Consider the following 13,298-nt stretch of genomic DNA (forward strand, 5'->3'; position numbering starts at 1 on the left):
GTGCGTCGACTTGTCCAAACGGGTTGGAGATCGTCGACGTGATTGCATTGCCTGCTTGTAGTCGTGTCAGTGGACATCCGCTGGTGATTCACATGGGACTGCGCAGCCAAATCCCCTCAGGGAGACTTGGTGCTAGGTCATCCACGTCATTCGGCATTCCCCTAGCCTACCCGCCGCGTCGGTCTTTGCGCAGATTCTCTTCCCAAGCATGGGTGGGCGCCGATAGACTCTCCGCCAGCCGTTTGTGGTGACGCGTGAGGTCGCTGTCGACAACATGCCCAACGAGGGACAGCGAGGCCCAGGGACTCAATTCCTGTCGCTCCTGGCGCCGAGATGAGAGGGAGTTATGCCCGTCGCCGGACTCTGAGAAGGTGTCGAACTTCATGGCGCGCTGCGAGAGGAGCTGTTTGGGTGGGGTGCTGGGCTTCGGCGCCTGGAGGGGCAAGTGTCTTCTCTCAGCGACAGGCCCACGGAGCTGGGGTTGAGGATCCTTGGCAGGCACATGCGAAGAGCTGCGTGTTGGGGGGTTGAGGACGCGCGTCATGGTGGACGGCACCAGCCCCGAGGTCGGCGCAGCCAGGATGGCTGGCGGCTTGTTAATGGGAGGAGCTGCAACATCGGGTCGGCCTGTCACAGGGTCCTTGGCCACAATGACGTGGTTGGGTTGGCGGGAAGGACTAGCGACCGGCGACATGTATTTTGATGCGGAGTGCGAGGGGTTAGTGGTGGGTGCCGATGCTGCCCACGGGAAAGGTCCAGGTGCACGTTGAACTAAAGACGAGCCATGGCTCTCGACCGACCTCGACTCTGAGCGAGAAGGCGGGATGCGAAGGGAGCTGCGGAGGGAGCGACTGGTGATCTTCGAGTTCGTGGGCGATGCGAGCGGAGAACGAAGTAAGCTTTCCGATGGCACCTGCGTGTACCCATGGTGCCTGAGCATAGTCGGTGACGGTAGCGGAGATGATGGCTGCGAGGCGTTGGCCTGCAGGGGGTCCATCTCGAAGGTCGGTGTTGTAGATACCTTGCGATACGTGGAGTTGAAGCCAGGTACAGGAGAGTAAGACTGCGCTTGGTACCCGTAGGGTTGGTATTCGAGCCCTTGTGAGTACTCTCCGCGCAAGGGAGTCGAAGGCTGCTGGCTACGCCCACTGCCGACCATTGAACGGACAAGTGAGTTAGCGAATACGTCATCCTCGATAACGGTGCCAGGAGACACAGATCGCGTGGTGTTCGTCTGGGGGTACACATCGCGAGCCTCGTAGAACACGCGCACCGGTTTGGTGATATTGCACTGTGGGACAGGGGTAATGGGCAGCGCGCGCTCAGGTGTTTCGGGGAGGGAGGCCTGTCGGTTGACGCGCGCGATTGCGGCTGGATCGGGGAGGAGGTCGCCACCGGCAGAGAGAAGAGGGAGGGAAAAGCGGGCTTCCATCATAGGGCGTGACGTGGCCATGTCGGGCTGGAATGCGTATGAGCGACACGTGTTCTCTTCTTCAGAAGCGGGATGGAGTGGATACGACGCGTGATCCTGGGTTGAAGGGGGCGAGTGTGTGCCACTTGATCCGCTGAGTCTACTAAAGATACCTCTGAGTGGCGGGAATGCCGGGATGGTTCCTTGCAGACGCCGAGTGCGCTGGCGCGAGCGCCAAGCCCACCAGAGCCAAACAGACATACACCAGGCGAGAGTTAGACCACCTGATGTTAGTGATATCAAAGCACTGCTTACCTATCACTCCGACGATCATGATCGCTATCTCGTCGTCGCGGCTCAGACAGGCTGGCCGGTTTGGGTTGATGGGCGACCACTGCTGTTAGGGGGAAAAGAGATGTGTGGACCTACTTTGCCTCGAAGAATGCAGTTGCCACGCTTTGCTAGCGCGAGATGAGGAGGCATGACGCTGATGGAGGACGGATATGAGGAAGATAATGTGAACAGAGAGCTTTCGCTGACAAGGTGGGTAGGAGAGATGGGAGATGGGGACGGCAGGCAAAGAGCGTCAAGGTGATGGAGGATTTTACTGCTTGAAGCCGAGGAACATGGATGTGAGTCAGAACTACTCTGCGGGTAACGCGATGTGGTGATTGCGATCCAGGCAAACGAGTCTCGAGAACAAGTGAGTGTAGATGATGAGAAGCGATCAAGACCAACCTCAGTGTTGTTATCCCATTTACGAGTGTACGCGATCCCTCTTCCCTTGCCCCTCTCTTGCCTCGGACTCTGATGCACCTGTGTCCCAATGGCTTGGTGAATGGTGTTGAAAGAAGAAACGCGAGTTAGACTTAGCACTTCTAGGTTGGATGACCCTTAGGGTTCTGCCCAGCTGCCGGGTTGGCGAGTTGCTCGGCTTGAATTGTTAGAAGGCTAGTAAGCCCGTGCCTCAGTGCCATTCAGTTTACAGGGATATTGGGGGAGAGAGATCCCTGGGTTGTGTCAATGAATTGAGTGATGTTTTGAATGTAGATGGATGACCGGAAAGTGTGAGACAGAAACACCAGTTTTGCCAGTCACGTGATGAAAAGTCGAACCACACACAAGGCACACAAGGCACACAAGAGCATTATTCAATGGCACAACAGCTTACAGCGTACAGCGAGCTCAATGCTCAATGCTCAATGCGCAATGCTCATGCCTATTGGCTCATAGCTCACCTCGTGGCACTGGCAATTGCGCTAGGCATCCCCATGCCCAAATTGGCGTGGCCGGACTCACAGTTGAACTGTTCCTCGTCAATCCTCCCCCCCCCCCCCCCCCCCCCAACAATAACAACAACAACAACAGGTCCCCCACTCGGCAGGCACACGTCCCGGCAGATCACAGACAATGATAATCGTGCTGCATGTTGCTTCGGCAAGGTGGGAACTGGCACGAACAAGAGTGAACAACAATGGTTGGGGCGAATGTGAGGGCGAGCGGCTATGGAGTGGTGCACGGAGATGTAGGTGCTGTGTGGGAAGAGGGACGAGGGACGTGTGGCGTGTTACATGGGAGAAGGAGGGAGGACAGTGCGAGAACTGGCGACACGGCGATGGGCGAGGGGAAGACGAGGTCCTCTCGCTCTCATTTACGAAAAATGTGTAAAGCGGGCTGTCTGCGTTGCGTTGGTTGATGAATCGGCCAACGCGCCGAGAGGACCGAGTGACATGGGTCCCATAGATACGAGACGGCCTGCAGCTGTGCAACTAAGGGAAAGAGAGACTCAAGGATGACCAACGAGCAAACGAGCAAATGAGATATGAATGTCTGGCATGAGGTTTGAGATAAGGGGGGGTCATATTATTGATAATCTGTTGATGACAATCTTGTGGCAATGGTGGGAAAACTGTGGGGGATGCCAAAATGGGATTGGTTGATCCAAAGCCATTGCCGCCGGCAGTTGGTCTATCTTCTTGATCCCTTGACACCTTTTGATATAGTGGGAAATCGACCCCCGTCCCTGTGTGCCCTGTAGAGTGTGAGAGAACTGTTGGAAGTCGAGCAATGAGGCAATGAGGTCAGTACAAAGCATACAAAGCTACAAAGGGCTCAAGGCTTTGGGCAAAGGCTCAAAAGCCAAGGATTCTAAGATCCAAGGACGAAAAAAGGATTGCTGACGACTGCCCTGTATACCCTTGATTACCTAGTCCCCTCAACTAGCACGCAACTCGCCCCCCCCCCCCCCCCGTTACCCTTAAGACCAGAGCTTGAAAGCCAAGGAACCAAGCACTAAGGAACCAAGAGCCGGCGGTCGGTTGGCCGGTTGACCGTCTAGGCCATCCTGCCGCCCAGCAGCGCTGGTTGTTGACCGCGGTTGAATCGGGTCGATGGGTTGCCAGTTCGTCATAGGTCCTTAGTTGACCGTTGTCTTGACCGTTGTCCCGAGGCGGAGGACAACGGTCAAGGTCTCGAGGCTTGCGGGGCGCGGGGGCTTGCCAACCCCAGATACTGTACGTCCACCCCCATACCCATATGGACTCCCCAATCCAACCCAAACCAGTCACGTCCTCTGGCACTAAGCCACACCTACCCACGGTATCCCCACCAGGCTGGCTAATCCCACTTGGTACCAACCGCTCTCTCCTACTCGCATTCCTACTCGCTCCGGGTCATGACCTGTATGACCCGTCAAGCCATACCAGTCAGCATCCGCCCCCCTTATTGCCCGTCCTGACCGTGGCCAGCCGAACACCATTTAACCGCGCTCATTGACAGTCTCTTCCTCTCTCTCCACCACATCCTCTTCTCTAAACCATTTTCCTCTTCCCCCAAAACAACTTGATCAACATGGCTACCAAGGTCGGCATTAACGGTTTCGGTGAGTAAGCTGTCTTCACCCTTCGTCACTGTCCCCTTCGTCACTGTCCCCTTCGTCACTGTCCCCTTCATCCTCGTTGGCACGTCTTCCACGTCACGTTGGTGTCCCCTGGCTTCTTTTCCCATGCCCATATACCCCACACTCGACAAGGTAGCTGACAGCGACCAGGTCGCATTGGCCGCATTGTGCTCCGCAACGCCATCGAGCACCCGGACCTCGAGGTCGTTGCTATCAACGACCCCTTCATCGACCTCGACTACATGGTTTACATGTTCAAGTACGACTCGACCCACGGCCGCTTCAAGGGCACTGTTGAGACCAAGGACGGCAAGCTCGTCGTCAACGGCAAGCCCATCTCGGTCTTTGGCGAGCGTGACCCCTCTGCCATTCCTTGGGGTAAGGCTGGCGCCGACTACGTTGTCGAGTCCACCGGTGTCTTCACCACCACCGACAAGGCCTCTGCCCACCTCAAGGGTGGCGCCAAGAAGGTCATCATCTCGGCCCCTTCGGCTGACGCCCCCATGTGAGTACCCATGACGTGATGTCTATATGGCCTCGCACTGACGCTCCAGGTTCGTCTGCGGTGTCAACCTCGAGGCTTACAAGCCCGAGTACCAGGTCATCTCTAACGCTTCCTGCACCACCAACTGCCTTGCGCCCCTCGCCAAGGTCATCAACGACAACTTTGGCATTGTCGAGGGTCTCATGACCACTGTCCACGCTACTACCGCCACCCAGAAGACCGTTGACGGCCCTTCGCACAAGGACTGGCGTGGTGGCCGTGGCGCCGCTGCCAACATCATCCCCTCGTCGACCGGTGCCGCCAAGGCCGTCGGCAAGGTCATCCCCTCGCTTAACGGCAAGCTCACCGGCATGTCGTTCCGCATCCCTACCTCGAACGTTTCGGTCGTCGACCTTGTCGTTCGCCTCGACAAGGGTGCTTCGTACGACCAGATCAAGGACGTCATCAAGAAGGCTTCGGAGGGCGAGCTCAAGGGCATCCTCGGCTACACTGAGGACGAGGTTGTCTCGACCGACTTCCTCGGCTCGACCGAGTCGTCGATCTTCGACGCCAAGGCCGGTATCCCCCTCAACGACAAGTTCGTCAAGCTCATCTCGTGGTACGACAACGAGTACGGCTACTCGCGCCGTGTTTGCGACCTCATCGCCTACATTGCCAAGAAGGACAAGTCGGCGTGACTCTCTAGGATGTAGCATGGTTTTCGAGTCGCAGTAGTAGTAGTAGTAGCACAGACGAATGCAGTTGTGGCTAGATACTCACTTGCTTAGGATCACAGGTCCCTTTTGCACTACGCACTGACATGGCTCATTACCAGCTCACTCGCACTCGCGACAGATGTTCGTGCGCCCGTCACCAAGCTGTGGTGCGGTCACTCTGTACCGTGCCCGCTCCTGGCTCCCCTCGCAATACACTGGACCCCTCCATCGAGGCATGGCACCCGTGTAGGCGTCGGGGACTCCCGCGGGTCCCCAACACGCTGTGCGGAGGGCCGGCACATACACGGCGCTCCTCGCGCCGACCATGGCAGGAGTACCCCGGAAAGGCACCGCGCCGTCGGGCGGAACAGGCGGAACACCACAACCATGGAATAGCCGGTGGAGGTGTCGGCCATGGTCGGTCAGTGCCCTCAGGGGTGAGGGCAGATCCGGGACCCCACACCGGGCGTCGCATTTCGCTCGGCAGAACCCGCCGATCGGAAAATCACGGGTCAGTGGCAGTGGAAGTGACGGGGTCGGGGCCAGGAGCGCCGGGTGACCCAAAGCTCCGCCTGCCGTGACGAGAGGCTGCCTACCACTCCCCTCGGTAGTCGGCGCCAATGTGGCTCTGTGCCACTCGGTGATTCCGACGCGACTGGAGGAAGGTCCACGTGTTCCAATCAAGTGTAGCAAAGACGGCAAGGTGCATATGGCAAAAGGACAAGTTCAATCTCGGAATTGAACCAAGGACCTACAGATGTTTACGGGATCCGAATTCCACGTTGCAATCTGCCGCGCTAACCGCTGCGCCAATTGAACCTTCCATGAGGCTAAGATTGTCCTATTACTATATTGAGAAGACCTTACATTTCCAGTCTCGACTGTTGCTTGGCCGCCCACGATGGGAACCAATTTCCCAGTCCTTTTCTCGCTGCTTCTGCTAAATCAGTACGATGATATAATCCTTTATGGCAGTTGAAGCCTGGAGAATCTTTAAATGAGAGGCTCGTAGCAGTAGAGTTCATGTAATGGAGGATGCGGTGATGAGGCGCAGGAGACAGACAGCTTTGAGGATCTTAAGAATGCGATGATGACAATAAAGGCGGTGATAGACTCGAGAGAAGGGCCTTTGGGAAAGGCTCCTCATGGAGTGCATGGGATAAACAGATAAGCACGATCACTGGCAGTGGAAGATAGTTGTCACGAGAATAACGACTGGAGGAGAATCTTCATCCCCGTTGTCATTAGCTACGCGGTCTTCCGCTCCTCACAGTCCACTTCTACGTGATGGAGTCCTTTTTAGTCCTGCTAATGACTGAGAAAGATCGCGATCTAACATGGCGTTCCGTTTGAATTATCTGTCCTTGTATACGCCCTGTAAGTTACTCTCGAAGCGAGTCAACCTATGTCTTGCCTTCCTTCCGGTCGCTCCAGCGCTTGACTAGGGACATGGGCTATCCAAGGCAAGCGGTCATGCTTATTGACATGGACCGGACAAGGGACGACCTACAACCTGCAGACTGGAGGCGGTAGGCTCAAGCAAAAACCACCACTACAATGCGCCAACGCACAGAAAGCAAGTGTCATAGAATTCTAGATAAATCGGCTACAGTATGCCGCTAAACCCTCCTCTCATCCTATTGCCCGTCAGACGCTTTGCCTGTCTGCGTGTCATTCTCGGGTGTCGTAAAACTCTCATTGAGAATGAACGCGCTAAAGTTCGGGTCGGCCCAATAGTTCAAGTGGGCTGTAAGCATATCGACATAGTCGTTGACACCACTCGAGGGGAGGAAGAAGTCGACGCTACCACGTGGGTTGAGAGCAGAAAAGCGCCGCTCACCCCGGGTCCCGGCCAGCCGTTCATCTTCACTGAGCTCCACCTGTTTGAGGTCCTTCTTCGGCTTGGACTCGGACTTGGATACGCCACCAAAGGGGAGGTATTTGGTCACACCAGACATTGAGGGAAGAGCGGGCATAGACGGGAGTGCAACGGTCGGGAAGAACGAGCCCGTGACGGACGGAATAGCCAGGGGCGGGCGCTTCTTGCCGACACGTACGTCGACCGTCGCGTTTAGGGCGTACGCCACCGGGTCGGTGTAGTAGAAGATGTTGTACACCCTGCCGTCAGCAGCACAAGTGGTGGCAGCTACTCACGAATCGACAGCCATGCACCCAAAGTTGCCTTGGTGGAGCTCTGCCTCGTCTGGCAGCGAATTCATCGTCCGTTCTCTTCCAGATCGAGCGATAATGTGCGACTGCCGCAAGCCAAGAAAGATGCCTAATGGGCTCCCACACAGAAAGAGATTGGATGTGTTGAAGATGAACCGGTCCGTAGCCTGCTCGATCGCAGCCGCGGGCAATTCCGAGAGCTTTGGCACAAGCGTCGGTTGGTTGGACAGGATGTGGGCCGCAAGTGCGGAGCCAAGCAGCAATCAGCTTCCCGCCGTCAGCCCTTTGCTCACCGAGTGGCCCACAACGTGCACACGCCCGTGCTTCTCGAAGTCAGGGTGGCGCGCAACCCACATGCGATACAGCTTGTTCGCCTGCTGACAGACGGCCTCGATCATTTTGAGCCGGTGGTCGGACATGAACAGCGGGATGTCAAGGAGAACCGAGTTGGTGACCTCGCGCACGTACGGGATGCTCTTGCCGATAGTAATGTCAGCAAATGTGAACGTGTTGCTTTCCTCCTTTGCGGCATCCTCCTCCGAGCTCCCGCTCTCAATGTTGAGGTTGGTGCGCCACTGCACCGGCAATACCTGGCAGCGGCGGTTGTCCGCCACAGACGAAATTGACGGATCGTCCGACTGCTTCCGCAACACCTGCCGGAACTGGTTGGCGGCGTAGATAAAGTTGAGCGACTCGTACTGCGTGGCCAAGTGCTGCCCAATCCCGTGGATGACCAGCACCAGGTCGGTACACGGCTCGTCGTCGTTGTGTGAGCGAGTGACCGGCACATTCTGTTCCTCAATTGACTTTTGCCGAGTCTCGATCTCCTTCTTGGCGCGCGCGAAGAACTCGCCAGCAGATTTCGGCCACTTGTCATTCTTGTTTTTGTCGGTCGCCGAATCAACGTCTTCACGGTCGGGTGTCGAGTGGCCGGACTTGGCGAGCGACTTGGCAATGGCTTCGGGCGGCCCGCTGTCTTCCTCCACTGGTGCCAGGGCTGCCATGGGGACGGGTGCTTGAGCGGCCTCGGCAGCCGTGTATCCACGATACACGTACGAGCCAGTGGCCTCGCCGAATGACAACCAGATCGCACGCGAGAGCACGTTCAGCGCCCCCGAAGTGACCAGCCGGCCGCGCACCGCATCCTCGAATACGATGCCGATACCTTCACCAAACCGATTCGGCAGCTCGTACTTGAGCTTTTCGTCCCCGTTGGACGCGAGGATACGCGCAGCGTACAATTCCTCCTTGTACGCCGGTTGCCACGGCTTGACTTTCTGGTACGCCTTCTCAAGCTCGATCGCGAGGTCCCACGAACATGGCCGCTTCTCGTTCTCGACATACCACGTTCCGCGGAGGACCGGTACACGTGGTCCGCTCTGCGGCCAGAAGACGGGATGCAGGGACAGCGTGTCGAGGTCAACTTCAAAGAGTGAGTCCTGCTGTCAGCTGGGTAGGGGAAGTGCTTACCTGCGCCACGGGTACGCCATGCACCACGTCGAGTTTGGTTGGGTCAGTGCGCGCGCGCTCGATGATTGACTTGTACACCTCGGCTTTGTCCGCGGAAGACTGGGGAGAGGGCGCCTCAGAGACATGGTCATCGGCCTCATCTGCGTCCTTTACCGCTTTTTGGCCGACCTTCTTGGGCCTGATGTCCAGCGAACGCTCCTTTGGGCTCCACTCTCCGTCGCCGCTTCCCCATTGGCGAATGATCTTGGCCTGCTGCCTTTCGGAAAGCTTCTCCCACTCGATCTCAATGCGGTTACTCTCGTCCATCGAGAACGCCTTGTACGCTGTCTCGACAGCCGTGATCGGCGCTATTGGCAGCGACAGATGCTTGGCGCCCGTATGCATCCATCGCACTTCGAGGCGCTCCATCTCGACATGCTCTTGCGCAGTAGCAGCCTCTTGGGTGACAACAGCGCCTTGCGTCGCGTCCGTCGACATCCTGGATGGAGCGGGGAGTGGAGGCGAGGGCGTAGAGAAGTTAAACGGTAAGAAGGAGAAGAAGGTACGAGAGGCAGAGTTCCACGTGGGCGTTGCCGAAGATACGGAGCGGATTGAGGGGACACGCCTTGCGCTCGCCAACGATGAAACGATAAGGCTGCGTTCTGGACAAGAGGCAACACGAGGCCTTGCGGACCTGATCATAAGGTGGAGATCGTGAAGAGCTGCTGTTGAGGAAGCAAGCCGGGAGGATTAAGGTGCTGTTGACAATAATCTCGATTGTCTGGTGGTTTATGGCCGATGGCAGAGAGGCATAACCGACCAAATATCGGCCACGTGATCCTGACGTCATTGTTGTTGTTGCCATTTGGCCAGGCTCCAATTGCTCCAACTAAAACGGCTTTCGAGGTCTCAAGAGGATGACCGAGACCTGCTGCCAGAACTCTGCGTGTATCGTTACCAACTCGATGGAGTTTCAGCCGTTCTTGACAAAATGTGATCACAAGACCTCAGCTCGGACTGTGGATGGACTGTACCGTCACGTGGAGGGTGGAGCATGCCCTCGCCGGCGTCCCCTCCTCATCCGACTCTTTGTTCCTTTAAGGGCGCCGCTGCGATGCCACGTTTGGCCCAACGATAACCGACGCCAACAGCCTTGATGGCGTACTCAACCAGACGTGCCCTTACTCCAAGACCATAGTCATGTTGCAGTTGTCCTTTAGCCCGGTAGAATCATGATGTAGTAACATAGTAACAATTGTTTCCTTTCCGCAATTCAGATGGCCACCGAGCCGGACCTCCATGTGGCGTGATCCTGCAATGAGTCGATATCCTTTTCAAGCCCTTTACCGGACTTCTGGTCTGCGCTGGTGTGTTGGCGCCGACTTGTGAAGGGGAGCGAAGATGTGATGCGAGGAGTTTGGTTCCAACTGGTAGCGAAACGTGATAGAACCCAGTGAATCTCGAGACCATACGCAGAGCAGGGCGCCCTTGCGTACTGGGATTGTCTGTTCACATCATGACTGTGGGTACAAGAGCACATCAATCATTGGTACATCGACAGCGGTACAACCATGCACCGTGCTTCGCGCCCCGCGCCGCAAATATAGCCACAATGGCTTGCCATAAACAGTACACACAAACATTACAATGAGTCATGATGCAGTAATCGCTTACCGGCGAGAGCCACGACGCATGCGTCCATGTCCTCCGCTGTTCGAGTAGCCGAAGGAGGCCTTCAATGCGCGCGCAGCCAGACTAACATCGTCCGAATCCCTGGCATGCAATGACAGGTGCTTGTCCGTGTACTGTGGTCAGTTTTGCAAAGTGCAAATAACATACGTCTGCAAAGGCCTCAAGCTGCTGTAGGAGAGTGGTGAGGTACGTCGTGAGCTGGACGTCGTTGTACTCCTAACCAGTCAGCTACGAGACGGTCACGGATCTCACGGTCTCGAGTTCTGTGTGGAGCTCGTTTACGTCCATGACTGGGAGTGTCGCGACGAGCGCCGAGATCTGGCGCAGGATGTCGTGGTCCGGCTTGGCAGTACCTGCGGTAATTAGGAGCTTTCGTGTCTGCAACCAACCATCGACGACGCCCGACACGTATTTCAGCAGTACAAGAGCGCGGTCGTACAGCATTGCGATGGCGTTGCGCTGCATAGTGAGGCTGGTGACCTCTGTCAATGTCAGCAGCTGCTTCCCACACACGCACCGCCTGTCTGGTCCGCCTCGCCGGACGCGTCCTTGATCACACCGTCGACGGCGATGCGCTCTGCCTCGCCCGTTTCGATTCCGCATTCGAGGCGCACAAACTTGCCAGCACTGCTCTCGCCCTCGAGCGCCGCCTCGTACACCGAGAATGGGAGTGTCTTGGCACCGTCGGGGATGTCGGGGTTGAAGAGGACGAAGAACGAAGGGCCCGACTCGTTGGCGTTGATAAACTACGTCAGCTAGTCCGCGCGGTTGCGCACCTGCTCGTGGATCGCAACATCGCCTGGGGTTGGCGCCGCACCGATGGTGTACCACCCCACAACGCTGAGAGTAGGGAATGTCTGGCTAACTGTGCGTTAGGCCCGGATGAGGAGCAATGTCAGGTTAGAACTAACAGAGCTCGTGACGCGTCGCCAGGAACGCCGCGTCAAACTTGGTGCTGTCGCTTTCGTCGAGCGTGAGCTCGAACGAATTCTGCATCGACACATCGCGCCCGTTCTGGGTACCGAGGATCGCGCCGAGCACTACTATTAACTCTGATAGGCAAACTGTAGCTCACTTTTCGCAGTGGACCCGGTGCACTTGACGCGCGTGTAGTGATCGCTAATGTTGAGGATAGCGAGGGGGTGGCTTGTGTGAGCGCTACCGGCGTACGAATAGCTCACAGGTTGATAGTGAGGCCAGAGTTGGCACCTGATTCGGCGACGACGCTATTCTTGTCCATACTGCGTGCTGTGGACTGGCGATGATGGCGATGATGAGAGAAGAGGATGGTTAGGTTGATGGCGATTGACAGCGACTTGTATGACGCAGCGCGTCGCTGGTGTGGAGGTTGGCATTTGTACGCCATTTACTCCCGCTATTCATCACAGTTGGTTGCTAGGCACGGCCCGAGGTCAGCCGGCTGGGGACTGGCTGGGTGCGACGAACAAAAAGACTCCCCATTTCTCGACATCCAGCAATGCACACATCCACAACATCATGTCCGAGTTCGAGAATGCGAGCAACTGGCTGACTTCGTCGTCGTATGGGGGTCATCTCGACAACGAAACAAAGCTCGAGCTCTATGGACTGTACAAGTTTGCCCATTCGGGGTTTGGTCCGTGAGTCGCGGAATCGTGAGCGAGACAAGGGACGATCTCGGGACGTGGCAGCATTGTCTGAGAAGGGGATGAGGGCTTTTACGCAGAGAGTTGTTGGAGAACGAGCACAGGCGACATGAGGCCTGAGCGACGTGAACTTTGTCAAACAAATCCAGTCCTTGGCTTACAATAGCACCGGCAAACGCCCCGGCATCTTCCATTTTGAGGCACGACACAAGCACGATTCATGGTGTCGCGTCGCGACAGCCTTTTCTGGGCGGCCTGATGACGCCAAGGCGCGCTACGTCGAGACTGCGCGTCAAGCTGGGTGGAAAGGGCTTGGTGCGTCAGCGTCGCCTGAAGATGAGGAAGAGGAGGAGCCCAGGAAGACTGGTGGGACAGGGTTCGGACCTAGTGTGAGCGTCATGGCGCGCGAGGAGGGGCACGAAGAGTGAGTCTTGGTGTTGATAGAGAAGGTGTGGTTGAGGGAGGCTGGAAAGGGATCGGTTGGGAGGATGATGGAAAGAGGGAGGCTAATCTTAGCGCAAGCGCGAGCGCGCTGCACGACGCGGCGAGCCAAGGCGATACCGAAGCATTAGCCAAACTCCTTGACGGCACCAACGTCAATGGCAAAGACGAATACGTGAGTCCAAGCCACCTTTCCACCGACACCTCCACTACTCGCCTAACTTCAAGGGCTTCACTCTTCTTCACCTTGCGGCAGATCGCGGGCGCGTCGAGGCTGTCAAGCTCCTCCTCGATCGCGGGGCGGACAAGTCCGTTCTCGACCCCGATGGACAGACTGCCCACGACATTGCCGCTGTGTCTGGCCGTGAAGAGATCATGGTTCTCCTCCAATAATCCGCGGCCAAGTAACGCA

General features: G+C 56.9%; 5 protein-coding genes across 5 annotated transcripts; 2 read left to right on the forward strand and 3 right to left on the reverse strand.

The window, feature by feature from the left end:
- Positions 1-166: 166 nt before the first annotated feature.
- On the reverse strand, positions 167-1,453 carry CcaverHIS019_0405610 (uncharacterized protein; the record flags this gene model as incomplete). The annotated part of the gene is made up of 1 exon (XM_060600409.1): positions 167-1,453. One exon carries the CDS (start codon positions 1,451-1,453, stop codon positions 167-169), a length of 1,287 nt encoding a protein of 428 aa, XP_060457006.1.
- A 2,808-nt stretch (positions 1,454-4,261) lies between these two features.
- GPD (uncharacterized protein) lies at positions 4,262-5,492 on the forward strand (the record flags this gene model as incomplete). Its single annotated transcript, XM_060600410.1, has 3 exons — positions 4,262-4,292; positions 4,461-4,815; positions 4,865-5,492. The coding sequence occupies 3 exons, from the start codon at positions 4,262-4,264 to the stop codon at positions 5,490-5,492; spliced, it is 1,014 nt and encodes a 337-aa protein (XP_060457007.1).
- A 1,655-nt stretch (positions 5,493-7,147) lies between these two features.
- On the reverse strand, positions 7,148-9,626 carry CcaverHIS019_0405630 (uncharacterized protein; the record flags this gene model as incomplete). The annotated part of the gene is made up of 4 exons (XM_060600412.1): positions 7,148-7,628; positions 7,665-7,713; positions 7,996-9,118; positions 9,150-9,626. 4 exons carry the CDS (start codon positions 9,624-9,626, stop codon positions 7,148-7,150), a joined length of 2,130 nt encoding a protein of 709 aa, XP_060457008.1.
- A 1,172-nt stretch (positions 9,627-10,798) lies between these two features.
- On the reverse strand, positions 10,799-12,060 carry CcaverHIS019_0405640 (uncharacterized protein; the record flags this gene model as incomplete). Its single annotated transcript, XM_060600413.1, has 8 exons — positions 10,799-10,933; positions 10,968-11,036; positions 11,073-11,302; positions 11,338-11,566; positions 11,597-11,685; positions 11,732-11,860; positions 11,896-11,966; positions 12,002-12,060. The coding sequence occupies 8 exons, from the start codon at positions 12,058-12,060 to the stop codon at positions 10,799-10,801; spliced, it is 1,011 nt and encodes a 336-aa protein (XP_060457009.1).
- Positions 12,061-12,317: 257 nt separating this feature from the next.
- CcaverHIS019_0405650 (uncharacterized protein) lies at positions 12,318-13,279 on the forward strand (the record flags this gene model as incomplete). Its single annotated transcript, XM_060600414.1, has 4 exons — positions 12,318-12,439; positions 12,612-12,869; positions 12,962-13,061; positions 13,115-13,279. 4 exons carry the CDS (start codon positions 12,318-12,320, stop codon positions 13,277-13,279), a joined length of 645 nt encoding a protein of 214 aa, XP_060457010.1.
- Positions 13,280-13,298: the final 19 nt, after the last annotated feature.

Source organism: Cutaneotrichosporon cavernicola, assembly GCF_030864355.1.
Source record: "Cutaneotrichosporon cavernicola HIS019 DNA, chromosome: 4".
NCBI classification, from domain to species: Eukaryota; Fungi; Basidiomycota; class Tremellomycetes; order Trichosporonales; family Trichosporonaceae; genus Cutaneotrichosporon; species Cutaneotrichosporon cavernicola.